General features: G+C 39.7%; 1 protein-coding gene across 1 annotated transcript in view; it reads left to right on the forward strand.

Moving 5' to 3' along the window:
• The window catches only part of ABCA4 (ATP-binding cassette, sub-family A (ABC1), member 4), a gene marked incomplete at its 5' end in the record, with an annotated part of 210,699 nt that extends 207,794 nt beyond the window's left edge, over positions 1-2,905 (forward strand). Inside the window, 3 exon segments of the mRNA XM_006831046.1 lie at positions 1,245-1,248; positions 1,748-1,775; positions 2,620-2,905. Of these exon segments, the coding sequence (XP_006831109.1) occupies positions 1,245-1,248; positions 1,748-1,775; positions 2,620-2,905 (318 nt within the window).
• Positions 2,906-16,415: the final 13,510 nt, after the last annotated feature.

Raw genomic sequence — 16,415 nt, forward strand, 5'->3', positions numbered from 1 at the left:
ATACATTCCATGTTCTGATTTTCAATGGATGTTTACAGCTGTTTCTCTTCATTTTGAGTTGTGCCCCATCAGCAAATGAAGGGTCTGCGGGCTTTACTCCCACAGGCTTTACTCCATTCGCGTCATCACGGTCAGCTCTACTTTGAGGAGGCAGCTCTTCTCTAGTTGCATTTTGAGTGCCTTCCAACTTGAGGGGCTCATTTTCTGGCACTATATCTTGCAGTGTTTCTCTGCTATTTATAAGGTTTTCCGTGACTAAATATTCGGAAGTAATTCATAACTCTTTCTTCCTAGTCTGTCTTCGTCTGGAAGCTCATCTGAAACCTGTCCACCATGGGTGACCCTGCTGGTATTTAAAATACCAGTGGTATAGCTTTCAGAATCACAGCCACTCACAAGCTACCACAGTATGACAAACTGACAGACGAGTGGTGACTGTTTGATTTTAAGTTGAACTGTCACTTTAAATTTTGAGATCTGTTCACATGCGTACTAGAACCCTCCAGGGGAGGGAGTGGGGTGTCCATTCACTCAGGCATCCCCTCTAGTCACCAGAATGGAGGTGTGCAGACAGTGAGAGACCAATGAACAGATACCAAAAAAAAAAAATGTCTGCACCTGTATCTCCAAGGTTCTGTCAGGCATTCGTGGCTGCTCTGATCCTTTGCCCCCCCCCACCCCCACCCCACTCCTTGGTCTCTCCCAAGATGGTGCCTCCGGGAACAGCTGAGCATCTTAAATTAGAAAGTAATGGATTTCTTGATTCTGCTACAAATTCCCCTAGCTGTAAGCCTTCCAAACTTCTAAATATTCCTTTATATGTGGTTCAGAGTTCTGGGACAAGCCACGGAGACTGCTTGGCCCGGTATTCTGTGTGGTTGGTGATGGAGTTCCTCACTGCACGTCTACCCAATCCGCCATCTTGTCTCATTAAACACACACATTAGAGGGCTTCAAAAAGTTTGTGGGAAAATTCCATTGTCTTTTAATTACACTTTTGCATGAACTTTTTGAAGCCCTCTGGTATGTATGTATATGTGTGTGTGTTTATCATGTATATATTGCTATTTGTAAGTGCTATCGAGTCAGTTCCAACTCATAGTGACTTTGTATAGGGTAGCCAAGGCATGTCTGGTGGGTTTCAACTGCCAACCTTGGGGTTAGCAGTCCAGTGCTTATCCTACAGTGCCACAGCAGGACTACATATATAAATATATACATATATATTTGTTGTAGTTGTTAAGTGTTGTTGACTTGGTTCTGACTCATAGCAACCCTATATAGGGTTTCCAAGGAATGGCTCGTGGATCTGAAGCTCCAACCTTGTGGTTCAAACTGACCTAGTGGTTCACCACTTTATTCTATATGCCACACCATGATGAGTATATATACTATTGGGGTTTTTTAAAGTTCATTAAAAAATTGCATTATCTTTTCATTCCATTTTTCCATCAACTTTTTTAAGAACCAACCTAGATGAAGCATCAGTTCTCTGTGTTGAGCTTGTAGATGGATGCTGGCTCAAGGGCCTTCTGGGGTCTTCACCTGTAACAGCTTTTTCTGCACTGATGCCTAGCTTTGCTGGACCAAGGAGCATATAGGGAAAACAGGCATTTGTTGGTTCTGAAGGATGACTGCTGCTCTCTGGAATAAGGTGTGTCAGACAGATTAGTTCTCTAAGGACTGGACAGGGAGCATGCCCTCTTGCTTGCTTGTGTTTGTCCTGACTGATCCTTACACACATTAGATGTACTCTGGTCTATAAATCGAGCTGGGTGCTGTTGACATCTTCCCAGGACCCTGCCTCCACCTGAAAGCTATGGACTGGGCTGGGGGAAGTCCTGAGCACCCTTTACTTGTTCAGACCGCATGAAACTGAGTCCATGGCCTCTCGTGCCCATTTCTATTGGGTCTGGAGCAACAGAACTGGCGGGAATGAAATCACGTCGTTACTGGATCTACCCCATCAACAGATTAACCTTACTTGATTATTATAATAACAAAATGAGTTACTAGGGAATGATATGGGTGCTGAAACAGGAATTTACCATGAGGTACTATGTTTTTGCCAAATGAGATACAACTCTGAAGTCCAGAGATAAAACTGAGCTGGAAGTTAGAAAGAAACTACAGGTTTAAGACATAGGATTGGAGTTCCTGTGAATTTGGTGATGTATCTTTCTTGCTTCCCTGGATAGTTTTAATTTGTCCAGCTATACACGAAGTGACTTTTGTCACTGTGGGGAACTGTATGGCCTATCTGTGTTCTGTCCTATTACAATCATCCTTTATTTGTAGACCCAAAGCAATAAGGGAACAGTTTTCTTTTTCTTTCTTCAAAGCAAGATATTTTCTTTCTATCTACTTCTTAAACATTTGAAAGGAATAAAAACCACTCATTATTTTCTTAAACCTAATTGTCTCTTTGTTTTTAAACTCACATGTACAGTGATTCAATTGTAAATAAAGTTGCCCTTTGGATAATGTGTATTCAAACTTTCAAAGAGCTGACTGGATTCAAAGTTGAAAATTCATCACTTTCTAACCAAAGGACCCCTGCTTAATTCCTAAATTTTGTACTCTTTGGAAATATTTCCAAATATTTCTGAATTAAAGCAGAAAGAGATGCTGCTTCCTTATTCTGTTGACAGAAGTTTGTCCAGGCTCTGCTCACCCCTCTGTGTTCTATGGATGAAACTCATAACTTGTTCTTTCTTCTTCTAGTATTTTAACCAACATTTCTGAAGTCCATTAAAATATGGGCCACTGTCCTCAGTTTGATGCAACTGATGACCTGCTCACAGGCTGAGAGCATCTTTACCTTTATGCCCGGCTTTGAGGCGTGCCAGCAGAAGAAATTCAGAGGGTAAAAGTACATTATTATAACTACTTGCAAGTTTGGTAAACCAAAAGTCTGTTTCATGAGAGACGGGAACACTAGGGCAAACTATTCATTCATTAAGTCAACCAATGCTACTGAGTGTCTACAGTGTGCCAAGTACTAGTCTAGGAGCTGGGAGTATAACATTGAACAAAACAGAGGAAAACATCTGCTTTAACTACTGTTCCACCAGGGCTCCTCTGTAAAAGTCTTATAATAGTATTACTGATTGAAGTTGGTAATTATATTGTGGCTAGGTGAGAGAGTATTTCTACTCTTAGGTAAGACACAGTGAAGTATTTAGCAGTGAAAGGTCATGGTGTATAACTGAGCCTCAAATTGGGTCAGGAAAAATATATGGGTGTTGTGCTGGGGAGGTTATAAGATTGAAAGAAAGTAAAGGGTTTCTGATTCTTCATATGATTCTTATTCTTACACTTTTCTAAAAATTTGGAACTATTTCCAAATTAAAATATTTGTTTTGTTTTTTCAAGTCTCTGCATTCATGGAGTTTACATTCTATTGAAAGAGATATAAGTGAGTAAATAAAATTTGTATCCAAGAGTGAGAAATCCCTAGGAGTAAAAAGAGAGAAGATGTAGGACTTCTGCTTTAAGGTAGGATGGCCCAGGGTAAGTCTCCTAGAGGAGGTGATGACTTTTGCTGAATGAAGACCTGCAGGAGATGAGAGAGTGAGTTACATGGTTATCTAGGTGAAGAGCATTCCAGGCAGAGGGAACAAGTTATAAACGCAAAGCGTGGCAGGCTCCAATGACTGGATTTGTTTACCTCCTGTGTGCATGCAGATTCACACACTCATTCACAGCCCCTGTTGGTCTGCATCTAATTCCCTGTTGAGTTCCTTTAAAACACTGTCCTGGTCTAAGTATTTTGTTTGTTCTGATTGTCTCTCACCTCCCCCTCAATTCGGTGAGTACCGCAACAGTAGTTCCCCATGATTCTGCAGTGCCTCATACAGCGTAGATTGCTGTTGCTGTGTGCCATTGGGTCAGTTCTGACTCATAGCAACCTGGTTTAGAGTTTCTGGGAGCAGCTGGTGGTTTGAACTTCTGACCTTATGGTTAGTAGTCCAGTGCTTATCTTACAGTGACACATCAGACACAGTGCTGTGAGTACTGATTGCAACATCAGACTTTTGTCCCTCAGTCACAGACTCTAGAGAATTGGCTTAGGTTGTGCTGTTTAGGAAATTACAGAAACAGTTGCCACCATCTTAGTCCCTTGATACTCCTTGATTCCAAAACATAATACTATAGGTGTGTTCTTATCAGTAGGTGAATTCAACACGTCTGGGACCCACCTTCTTCTAAAAAAAACCCTAGGACTCTACCTCCTCCACCTTTAGCTGTAGTCTAGGGCATTGGATGACAAGACCTGTCTTGCTCTGTATCAAACTGAAGATCAGTTTCCAGGGTGCTGTGGGTACTGAGCTGACTGTTGGATCCATCCTGGGCTCTAAGGCACAGAGTGCAAAGGAGAATGTGAGCCAACACAGATTGGTTTGTTCTTCTAGAAGTCCATGGTACTTTTAATATTCTGCTTCAACACCATAATTCAAATGCATCAATTCTTCCATGGTCTTCCTTATTCACTGTTCTACTTTTACATGCATATGAAGCTATTGAAAATACCATGGCTTTTGACTAAGGTGCACCTTAGTCTTCGAACTGATATCTTTGCTCTTAAACTCTTTGAAGAGGTGTTATACATCAGATTTGCCTAATGTGCCATTTGATTTCTTGACTGCTGCTTCCATGAGTGTTGATATTTTAGTCATCAGCAAATTTCATTGACTCTTTTATATCATGTTCCCCACTATAAATATTGGCATGTTATTTCATGTGTGCTGTTTTACAGTGACTTTTTGTTTTGTTTATCCAGATCAACTGTTGTTGTTATTAAGTGCCATTGAATCAGTGCCAACTCACAGTGGCCCTATAGAGGGTTTCTGAGGCTGTAAATCTACTGAAGCAGAAACCCTCATCTTTTTCCAGTAGAGTGGCTAATGGACTGGAACCACTGACCTTGTGGCTCACAGTCCAGTGCTTATCATACAGAGTCACTGTGCTCCCCAGATCAACTGCTGTTGTTGTTGTTGTTGTTAAGTGTCATCAAGTCGCTTCAGACCCACAGCAACCCTGTATAGGATTTCCAAAGAGCAGATGGTGAGCTTGAACTGACTTGTAATTTGCATACAATAAAATGTCTCTATTTTAAGTGTATAGTTTTGTATGTTTTGACAAATACATATGGCCATGTGGAATTTTCTTTTTGTCTTTTGTTTTAACAAACATCATTAAAGACAGTCAGGATTCTTAGATGGTGCAGTATACCCGCTAAATTGCTAACTCAACTTAGTTTACCTGCTAAATTGCTAACGTCTACCCAGAGGGGCCTCAGAAGAAAGGTGTGGTGATCTCCTTCTGAAAAATCCTTCATTGAAAACCCTGTGGAGCACAGTTCCACTCTGACACACATGGGGTTGTTATGAGTCAGAACCAACTTGATGGCAACTGGGAATACGTCACAGACAGCTAAAGTAGTCGGAAGGAGGCAAGTGTCCATTTACCCCCTTGAGGCTTTGTACACCAGCACCTCTTGTCACCATCACACTGTACACTCTAAGTCAGGGATGGGGAATCTTTTTCCTGCCAAGGGCCATTTGGATATTTATAACCTTATTCGCTGGCCATACAAAATCACTAACTTAAAAATTAGCCTGCTATATTGTGATAGCTGGGAGAATCTATGGTTGCCTTGACAGGGCCAGACCAAACGACCCCTTATAAGGCCCTAAGGCCCACAGGCTGGATGTTTCCCACCCCTTCTCTAAATGAACATCAGAAAAGAGAAGAAATCAACTACCTTTTAGCAACAAATTTCTTTTGTCTGAAGGAATAGGAGGACCTGCTAAGACTCAGTTTTGCCTTGGTTAGCCCAAGTTCTGATGCCTAAGTTCTTTGATTTCTTAGGTGGGTTCTCCCCAGAAACAAACCTGTTTACTGTCCTGGGAGATGGGGGCAGGTCGCAAACCATCCCAGCAGGGTATGGAGAACATCAGGACCTACCTCTGCATCCTTGAGCTACAGGAGCTGGTCCAAAAGACCTTTTTCACAGTTCATTGCTGGGCCAGATCCTTGGCTTGGAGGCTCAACCAGTCCACTGGGTCTGAGGGGCTCCAAGATGTAAATATACCTTCTGCAGGGAGCCCCACATGTGCCACATCCTTGCCATGTTCCCATCATGTTCTTACCATATTCTCACCATACCCCAGCATCTCAGTACTAAAGCACTTTTCCAGGAAACCATTTGGATTGTATAAGAGAGCATTTTTTCAAATTAATTTAGCCACAAAAACAAAAACGAAGTTGGATTATATAGAAGTAAGTCAGGAAGTTAGTAAAAACCGTGCTAAGATTTTGGTTGTTGGGATACTTAAAATCAATGTCTGGTCAGATGTTTGTATTTAAAGGGAAGAGAACTAACTGGTCCCTAGGCAGTCAGTTTCAAATTCAGTGAAGTTGATTAGATTAGATGATGATTATTAGATTATTGCTTGTTGTAAGAAGGGAGCACTTTGGTCTTTATAAAAGTAACAAGATAGTGGAAGAGGAAATAGTAGAGAGCTATGTATCCTGACCACCACTCCTCTGCTAGTTTGTTGTACTGTGGTAGTTTGCACGTTGCTGTGATGCTAGAAGTTATGTCCCTAGCATTTTAAATGCCAGCAGGGTCACCTCATTTCTTCCTTTTACTTATATATCTCTACACTGGAAGCAAGTCTCGGAGTCTTTTCTGACATCCGTTTTGGTCATTTCCTTCCTTCTTTACTTCTTAATGACCTTTTGCTTTCTTCCTGTACGATGTTCTTGATGTCATCCCACAACACTTCTGGTCTTTGGTCATTAGTATCTAATGCATCAAATCTATTCTTGAGATAGTCTCTAAATTCAGGGGGATATGTTCAAGGTTATATTTTGGATCTCATGTATTGTTTTAATTGTTACCTTCAGCCTGAACTTGCATATGAGCAATTGATGGTCTGTTCCACAGTCTGCCCTGGCCTTTTCTTGGCTGATGATATGGAGCTTTTCTACCATCTATTCCCACAGATGTAGTCAATGATCCCACAGCAGCAAACAGCCATGACAGTTGGGTACAATGAACTCAAAATGATGTTCTTTGAGAAAGAAATGAAAACTCACTCACTCAGCTGGAGCATATGGCAAAACAGATCCAGCCAAAGGAATACAATATCCTTTCCATCCAGGCCCCAGAAGTAGACTTCCTAGTCCAAACTGTTACTTTGGACTTGCTGTTTCTCTCATTCCAAGTGGAGATGCTTTCTTCTCTGCATGTGTGTTTTATTTTAAAGAAAAAAATAAAATGTAGAGGTACTCCTCACAAACTATTCCAACCCCTGGTCTCAGGGGTGAACACCTTCTTATATAGTTTTAGATGCTTTGTCTCTGTGTATGTGTGTGTGTGAGAGAGAGAGAGAGAGAGAAAGAGAAGCTTCCTGTGTTACCATCAATTTCTATGAGACTCATTTTCACAGGAGAATTAATATGACAAGATTCTGCAACACAGGTGAAGTGAATGGACTAGATCTATTGTTTCACAACAGTCTTCTTTGGAGGATTTGAATAAAATCATCCACTAGTAATGGATGTAAACATCACCCACAGTGGTCAGTGGGTATTGTCTGAATCTAAATTTCAAGTCTGTTTGTCCTGCTTTGTGTGGACCTCCTGGTGTGTCACTATATGATCAGCACTGGGCTCAGAACCACACGGTTGGCAGCTCAACCCCACCAGCTGCTCCTTGGAATCCCTATGAGCAGAATCTACTCTACAGCACTTAACAACAAAAACAACAATAACCTTACAGATATAGTTGGGACAGGAGACAAAGAAGAAAGGAAACATATATAGATTCTTGGTTGAATACAAAATCCAATGCATTTTTGTACGTGTTTAAAGAAGTCATGCTCTCATTCGTACATTGCTAAGTTATGCGTCTTCTGCAGTGATGTTAGAAAGGGATGGTTCATAGTACCTGTACACATAAAACCTTTCTAATATTCAGAAAGGAATAGTTTTAACCAAATGCTTCAAGAGACTTATGAATGAGGGAAGGAAATGGACTCTATCTGTGGGTCATGGGCTTCCTAGTTCAAATATTTTCTAGAGATGCGTGCCCAACCACATTATGCCCAGGATTATCCCAGAACAAAGGAGTGAAGAAGGAAGCGAAGGGGAGAGAAAGGAGCAGAGTCCCAATAACTGTTCTCAAAAAGGGGACATGGAAGAACTTGAACGTGAAGGGGTAAAATGTTACCTTGGCAATGCGAATCCTGTGCTTCTCGAGTCAGAGAATGCAGGGAGCTTTACAACCTGAAGTCCTAGGCAGCTCCTGTCTCTGCTTTCTACCTAATAGATGCTTAGCAGCTAGCTACCAATAAAGATTTTGAATCCACTTTGGTAACCTTACAGCTTAATCTAGTTTTGAGTTTTACTTTATTTTTTAATCTATCAATTGACTGAAACCATAAAAGCATTTTAGCTAGGGTCAGAATAGAGGTTGGGAAAGGCCATGTATGAGCTGCTGATACATCCTGGCTGGTTTTGAGATTTCCATTAGGAACTACAGTATCACAGGGAAGAACACTAAGAAGGGAGGTGGTATGAGTGGTGGGTAGGTTGTGAGAATTGTTAGCCGTCCTGGACTAGAAAATATACAATATAGCTAAACGGACCAGAATTGAGCCAAAGGATCTACTGATTGGCTTCAAGGTAAGAAAGGCAAAAGGTAAGAAAAGAGCAGGAGAGAAGAAATCAGTCAGTCAGTATAAAGATGAGAGCTTATGTGGTGTGTGCAGCCCATGTCCCCCACCCAGTATCTTTAGGCCTAAGGACTACAAGCTGTTTTCTCTTGTGATGTTTTTGCCGTTGACCTCACCCCTCTCTAAACTTCTCTGATTAAAAGAGATCCCTGGGTGGTACAATGGTTAAGCATTCAGCTGCTAAACAAAAGATCAACCTCCAGAGGCTCCATAGGAGAAAAGATCTTCCAAAGTGCTCTCTTAGAGACTGTTGTTGTTAACTGCCCTCAAGTCACTTCCAACTCATAGCGACCCTGAATAGACTTTCTGAGGCATGGCTAGTGAGTTTGAACTGACAACCCTGTGGTTACCAACCCAATGCTTTTCCTACAACACTTCACCAAGACTCTGTTGTTCAGTTCTGTCAAGTTGGGTCAGACTCATAGGGACCATGTATAGGGTTTTTACAGCTGTAAATTTTTACAGGAGCAGAAAACCTCATCTTTCGCCCACAGAGAACTGTTGATCTTGCAGTTAGCAGTCCAACTCGTAATCCACTATGCTTCCAGGGCTCCAGCTCATAAACACTGTAACCTAGGAAATCCTATGAGGCAGTTCTGCTCTGTCACCTTGGGTAGCTGTGAGTTTGCATTTACTCAATGGCACCTCATAACAACCAGGTGTTACAAACAGTTAACATGATTGGCTACTGACTGAAAAGCTGGAGGTTTGAGTGCATGCTTGTGTGGCCCTATAGGATCAGCACTCCACTGAGTTGGTGCCTGATATCAAGGTATGTGTAGGGAATGTCCATTGAAGGAATGTCCAGTGGAATGTTTGGTGAGTCAAACTGGGTCCAGACAAGAGTCAACTTCTTGGTTTTGTACTTTAGTAACTTTCTAACCAGATCTCAGTTAATTGTAGCCAAACTCTTACTGTCTTGGGTCATATGAGTTTCGAGGGTTACATTTGATCCTCAAAGCACTTCACATTTTGCCTTGTCAGACAGCATTCCAGATACGCAGCGCTGCGGTGTGCTGTTCTTATTTCCCACCAGAGCTTGGCAGTCTCTTTAGTTTTGAGTGATACCGATGGCTGAGTCTGTCCTCTTACAGAATCAAAGGAGTAGGAAAGAAAAGAGAAGAGAGAGAAAACTAGGGCAGAAGAGGGGCAAAAAGCATTCAGCTTGATGTTCTGGGAATACAGTAGTGAAAACACATCTCTGTCTTCATGGTGCTTTGGACTATTATAAACCCTTTATATATCTGTGTGTTTCTTACAACTATCTACTAAGCACGAACTACAATTATTTCCATCTTATAGAGAAAGGAACTGAGAGGCAAGGAGGTTAACTTGACCTAAATTGCACAATAATTGATGGAACTGGGATTTGAACTGACATAGTATGGCTCCGAAGCTCCTTAATCACTACTCCATACAACTTCTGAGAAGACACACAAGAAACACACACACATCCTATAAGGGAAAAGATTCTTTCATCCTTGACATTAAAATGAAACACTTTCATAAAGCAAGTTTGTTGTTTTTGTTAAATGCGGTGGAGTCAGCTTTGACTCATAGAGACCCTGTATAGAGTTTCTGAGGCTGTAAATCTTTACAGGAGCAGAAAGTCTCATCTTTCTCCCATGAAGGAACTGGTAGATTTGGACTACTGACCTTGCAGTTAGCAGCCCAGCTTGTAATCCACTATGCTACCAGGGCTCCTAAAGTAAGACACACTATAAAAAACAGAAACAGTGCACAGACAGAGAGATATTATTTGCAGTGTGTATAAACAACAAAGAATTAGTGTCCTGATCTATAGAACTTATATAGTTTAATAAGGACTCCTGGTGTCGCACTGTAGGATGAGCACTGAACTATAGGGTCAGTTTAATCAGCAAGGTCTGCAGTTCAAACTCACCAGGCACTCCTTGGAATCCCTACACAGGGTCACTGTGAGTCTGACCTGACTTGATGGTATTTAACAACAATAACAACATAGTTTAAGACACGACAAAAACAAAACAAGTAAAGAATTTGAGTAGGCATAGGCATTTCACAGAAGAAACTCAATTGGACACAAAATATATGAAAAGATGCTCAAACTCGCTAGTAATCAAGGAAACACAATCTAGATACCAATGGGATACAATTTCACAGTTAAATTTGAATAATACTTAATCTGGCAAGGAAATAGGGAGGACAATGTGGACTTTCACTACTGGTCAAATGTGTAAAAATGTTATGTTCTTGTTGTTAGGTGCCATCCAGTCAGTACTGACTCATAGTGAGCCTATGCACAACAGAACAAAATACTGCTCAGTCCTGGGCCAACCTCCCAAATTGTTGTTGTGCCTGAGGTCACTGCTGTCGCCATTATGCCTGTCCATCTCATTGGTAGTCTTCCTCTTTTTCTCCAACCTCTGCTTTATCAAACATGATATTCTTCTCCACTAACTGGTCCCTCCTGATAATATGTCCAGAATATGAGAGATGAAGTCTGGCCATCCTAATTTCCAAAGATCACTCTGGCTGTACTACTTCCAACAAAGATTGGTTTGGTCTTTTGGCAATTCATTATACTTTCAGTATTTTCCTCCAACACCATAACTCAAATGCATCAATTCTTCTATGGTTTTTCTTAATAGAGATAGCCAAAATGACCCCTAATGGACTTAGCAGATAGTTGTACAAATGGCTAAGATTTATTACAGTGATGTAGTAAGAAACACAGCCAGGTCATAAGGGAAAAGGATATAAGTGAAGTCTGGAGAAATCCATGTTCTGTATCTCTGTATGAGGGTCACAAACTATTCTTATCATTCAACAATGAAAAGTTAGCCACATGAGGACGATGTTTCTGTCAGGAAAGCCGATTGGAGACTCAGTGTCCAAGAGTTTGCTACTACATAGATACTCCCTATATATATATATATTACAAATTTTCAAACTCCCAGAAGGAAAGTGGGTGTTCAACATAAACCACAATGTTTGCACAAATAATCCAGGCATGATATACTACCCGTAGGTTAGGGAACAGTGGGAACATTGCAGAAATCCAAGTTCCCAGATGCCAGTCAAGGGCCATCCTTCTAAGCAGTCCTTCTAAAGATAATAGCCTAAGCCCTACTATGTTAACCCTTTTCTGAAGAGCATGTATATGGATACAATCAGTTTGGACAGCAATTTGGCACTATCTACTAAATTTGAAAAGAGCTCTGGTAGCACAGTGGTTACAAATTGCGCTGCAAACCTCAGGGTCAGCAATTCAAAACTACCAGCTGTTCCCTGGGAGAAAGATGAGGCTTTCTGCTTCCGTAGAGATTTACAGCCTCGGAAACCCTGTACAGGGTCGCTATGGGTCAGAACTGACTCCACCACACATAACAACAAAAACAGTAACACAAACAATAAGGCCTAATTCACCTGATCACCTGGCTGTTGGGAGCACTGAATGAGATAATAATGTCTGTAGATACTTAGAACTGCTTGGCACATTGTAAGGGCCCAATAAATGCAAGTGTTGTTATATGAGAAAAAAAAAAAAAATCAGCATCTATGAACTGCATCTGGATTGGGTGTCCTGAACATATACAATATCTAGGCCTATGGCCAGGAACTCCCTCCCCAGTCCACATCTTTCCCCAACCCAGCTCATAAGAACCTTGGCTGGCAAGAGCCCCTCTGAGTTTCCTCTTTGGATACAACATCAGCACTGTTTTGGGGTTTTTGTGTGTTTTTTGCATTGGAGGGATAATTCTCTGTCCCCCTCTGCTCCTTCCCTTGCTTTTTAACCTTTCTGACTCTGCTTTCATTTTTCTCTTCTTTTCTTCTATTTCTTAGTTATTCCCTTGTCTTCTCCTTTTCTTCTCGTGATTTTTCTTTACTACTCTCTAGTCTCCTCTTTTCATCTTCCCTCTCTAAATTATTTTTAGTGTTTTTACTTCTTTTGTGTGTGTGTTTTTGTTTTTACTTCCTTTTGTTTTCTCTTATTTTTCTCTTCTATAACTCTATATTCTTGTCCCTTTTTCTCTTTTTAATTATTATATTCTTTTTTTCTTATTGCTGCCTGTTTTTTATTTTTTTAATCTCCTTTATTATTTTCTCTTTTCACTGTTGTTTTCTTGTTTGTTTCTTCAGTATTGTTTTCTTGTGTGTATACATGTGTGTGTGTTTTCCTCTTGCACCACCTGACAAGAAACAGAAACTGTGCCCATACAGCCCAGCCACAACTGTACCTTTGGCAGCTTCACTGACTTTGCAAAATCTAGCTCCTATACCACATGATCAACAATATACAGCAGCCAACACCAGCCAAACCCACTCTAAACCAAGTTGCATAAGCTACATATGGTGCACACACTTCCATTCTCTAATCACACCTGCCAGGAGATGTTTGGTGAGAGTCTATGAACACACCAAACACACATCATCAGTTAAGGACAAATACAACAAACTATTTTAGTTCACACTAAGAAACAGCAGACAGAAACAACAGACAATTTCAGTACATACTAAGAAATAAGAGAGTGGCTCAAACAAAGACCAAGATGCAGAGCCAGAAAACATTTCTGAGGAAGAAAATATATTGGAACTACCTGAGAAATAATTCAAAAGAATATTTAGATACTTCAATGAATTTATAGAACAATCAAAGAAAGCAAGGTGAACGGGGGGCGGGGGGAGCTTTGAAAGAATTCAGGAAAACACAAGAACAAACAAAATAAATGCAGTTGTTCAAACAATACAAAACTTTCAAATGGAAATCCAAAATATTAATACTAAGATTTCAGAAATGGACAATACTTTTAAAGGGCAAAGGAGTAGATTTGAAGCAATGGAACCCTGTACTAGTGAATTTGAAGATAAAACTCTTTATATTAATATGCTAAAAGAACAATCCAAAAAAAAGAAGGAAAAGTCCAAAATAAAGTCTAAGATTTGTATGGGACATCATGAAGAATAATAAATTATGGGTAACTGAAATTCCAGAAAAGGAAAAGACAACAAAATTCACAGAGAAAATTCTCAAAGAGTTGTTGAAAGAAAACTTCCCTAACATCATGCAAGATGAGAAAATAAGCATTCATTTTATGGAGCAAGCATAACCCTGATACCAAAACTAGCAAAGACAATGCTAAATTTAAAAAAGTATTATAAACTAATATCCCTCATGAACAAAATCCTAGCCAATAAAATCCAATAACGTATATTAGAAAAAAATTATACATCATGAGCTCTAGTGTGGTGCTGTAGGATAAGCACTGGACTATTAACTGCAAGGCTGGCAGTTCAAACCCACCAGCCAGTCCCAGAAACCCTACAAAGGGTCTCTATGATAGCATACAATAACATGATGAAATGAAATTCATATCAAGTGTACTGGGATTGTTAGAAAAACAATCAACATAACCTACTACACTTAAAAAAAAAAAAAAAAGGAAAGGAAAAAGCCACATGATAACATCAATTTATGCAGAAAAAGCATTTGACAAAATCCAACACAAATTCCTGATTAAAAAAAAAAAAGGAAGTTCCTCAACATAATTAAGAGCATATGTACAAATATGTACAAAACCAGCAACCAACATCACTCTTAACAGTGAAAAGTTGAAAGCATTCCCCTGTGAACAGGAACCAGACATGGATGCCATTATCAGGTGCTGTGGGCTAATGCATCAGACTTCAAAGTCATTTGAATTGCAAAGTCGGTGGTTCAAACTCACCAGCTGCTCTTTGGCAACCCTATACAGGGTCGCTATGGGTTGTAATTGACTCGACAGCACTCAACAACAACAACAATTCAATATTGTGCTGGAAGTCTTAGCCAGGGCTATAAGTATAAGACAAGAAAGGGAAATCAAAGGCATCCAATTGACAGGGAAGAAGTAAAATTCTCTCTGCATATAATATGATTCCATACATATAAAATCTCAAAGACTCAGCAAGAAAATTTTTGGAACTCATGGAAAGATTCAGCAAAATGTCAGAGAACAAGATCAACAAACAAAAATCAGTTGGATTCCTCTATATTAATGAGAAATCAGGAAAACAATAAGATTTACAATTGTTTGTTGTTACGTGCTGTCAAGTTGGTTCTGACTCATAGCGACCCTGTATAGGGTTTCCAAAGAATAGCTGGTATGTTTGAACTGCCTACTTTGTGGTTCACAGTCCAGAGCTAATCCAACACTACCACACCAGGAGTCCACTAGATACAATAGCCACCCAAAATATGAAATACTTAGGAATAAACCTAAGCAGAGAATCAAGAATTATACAAAGAAAATTACAAAACACTACCACAAGAAACCACAAAAATAGAAGAATATATCATGCTTGTGGGTAGAAAGACTTAAATATTATGAAAATGTTTAAGATAATCTATAGCTATAATGTAATCCCAAATCAGTTTCCAACATCATTCTTTAAAGAGAGGAAAAATTAACTACTAACATCATATGGAAAGGAAAGAGACCTTGGGGAAGCAAAGTATTACTCATAAAGGAGACAAAAGGAGGAGGCCTCTCATTTCCCAATCCCAATATCTACTACTTAGCCACAGCAGTCAAAATAGCCTGGTACTGTTACAACTAAACACATATAGATCAATGGAACAGACTTGAAAAATTAGAAGTAAATCCATTCATCTATGGTCAATTGCTCTTCAAAAAAAGGGCTAAAGCACATTAAATGGGGAAGAGATATTCTCAATAAATGGTGCTGGCAAAACTCGAAATCCATTTTCAGAAGAATGAAACAAAACCCATATGTCACACCATGTACAAAAAAATGTATTTACAATGTGGCTTAAAGACCTAAATGTAAAACCTGAAACTATAAAGATTATCAGTTAAAAAAAAAAAAAAAATAGGGACAAATTTAGGGTCTCTAATACATAATGTATAAATACACTTTCAAACATAAATGAAAACACACAAACAACAGAAGACAGAATAGATGACTGGGGGCTCCTAAAATCGGACACTTATGTGCATCAAAGGATTTCACCAAGAGATTAAAAGAGAACACTCAGGAAAAAAACAAAACAAACGGCAATGACATATCAGACAAGGGACTACTCTCTAAAATTTACAGAACACTTCAATACCTCAACAACATTAAGAAATACAATCCAGTTTAAAAATGGGCAAAAGACATGAACAGACACTTCACCAAAGAAGACATTCGTGCAGCCCACAAACATATGAAGTACTCACAATCATTAGAGAGATGCAAATCAAAATACAATAAGATATTTTGCCCCAGGATTAATAGCAAAGTTCAAAAGAAACAGGAAACAATAAATGCTAGCCAGGGTGAGGAGAGACTGGCACTCACCTACACCAGTGGTGGGACTGTAAAATGGTGCAACCACTGGTGGGAAATGGCATGGTGCTTTCTAAAAAAAGAAAGAAAGAAAGAAAATTGATCCATCAATCCCTCTGCTTGGTATGTATCCTGAAGAAATAAGAACAGTGACATGCATAGATACATGCATACCCATGTTCATTGCAGCACTATTCACAATAGCCAAAAGTTGGAGACAGCATTTCTACACATCAAGAAGAATGGTTAAACAAACTTTGGTACATACACAATGGAATACTACATAGAACATTGAAGAATAATGATGAGTCTGAAAAACACCTCATAAATAATGTTAAGATACTTGGCTGTCTTCTA

This window comes from Chrysochloris asiatica, unplaced genomic scaffold (assembly GCF_000296735.1).
Source record: "Chrysochloris asiatica unplaced genomic scaffold, ChrAsi1.0 scaffold00002, whole genome shotgun sequence".
NCBI classification, from domain to species: domain Eukaryota; kingdom Metazoa; phylum Chordata; class Mammalia; order Afrosoricida; family Chrysochloridae; genus Chrysochloris; species Chrysochloris asiatica.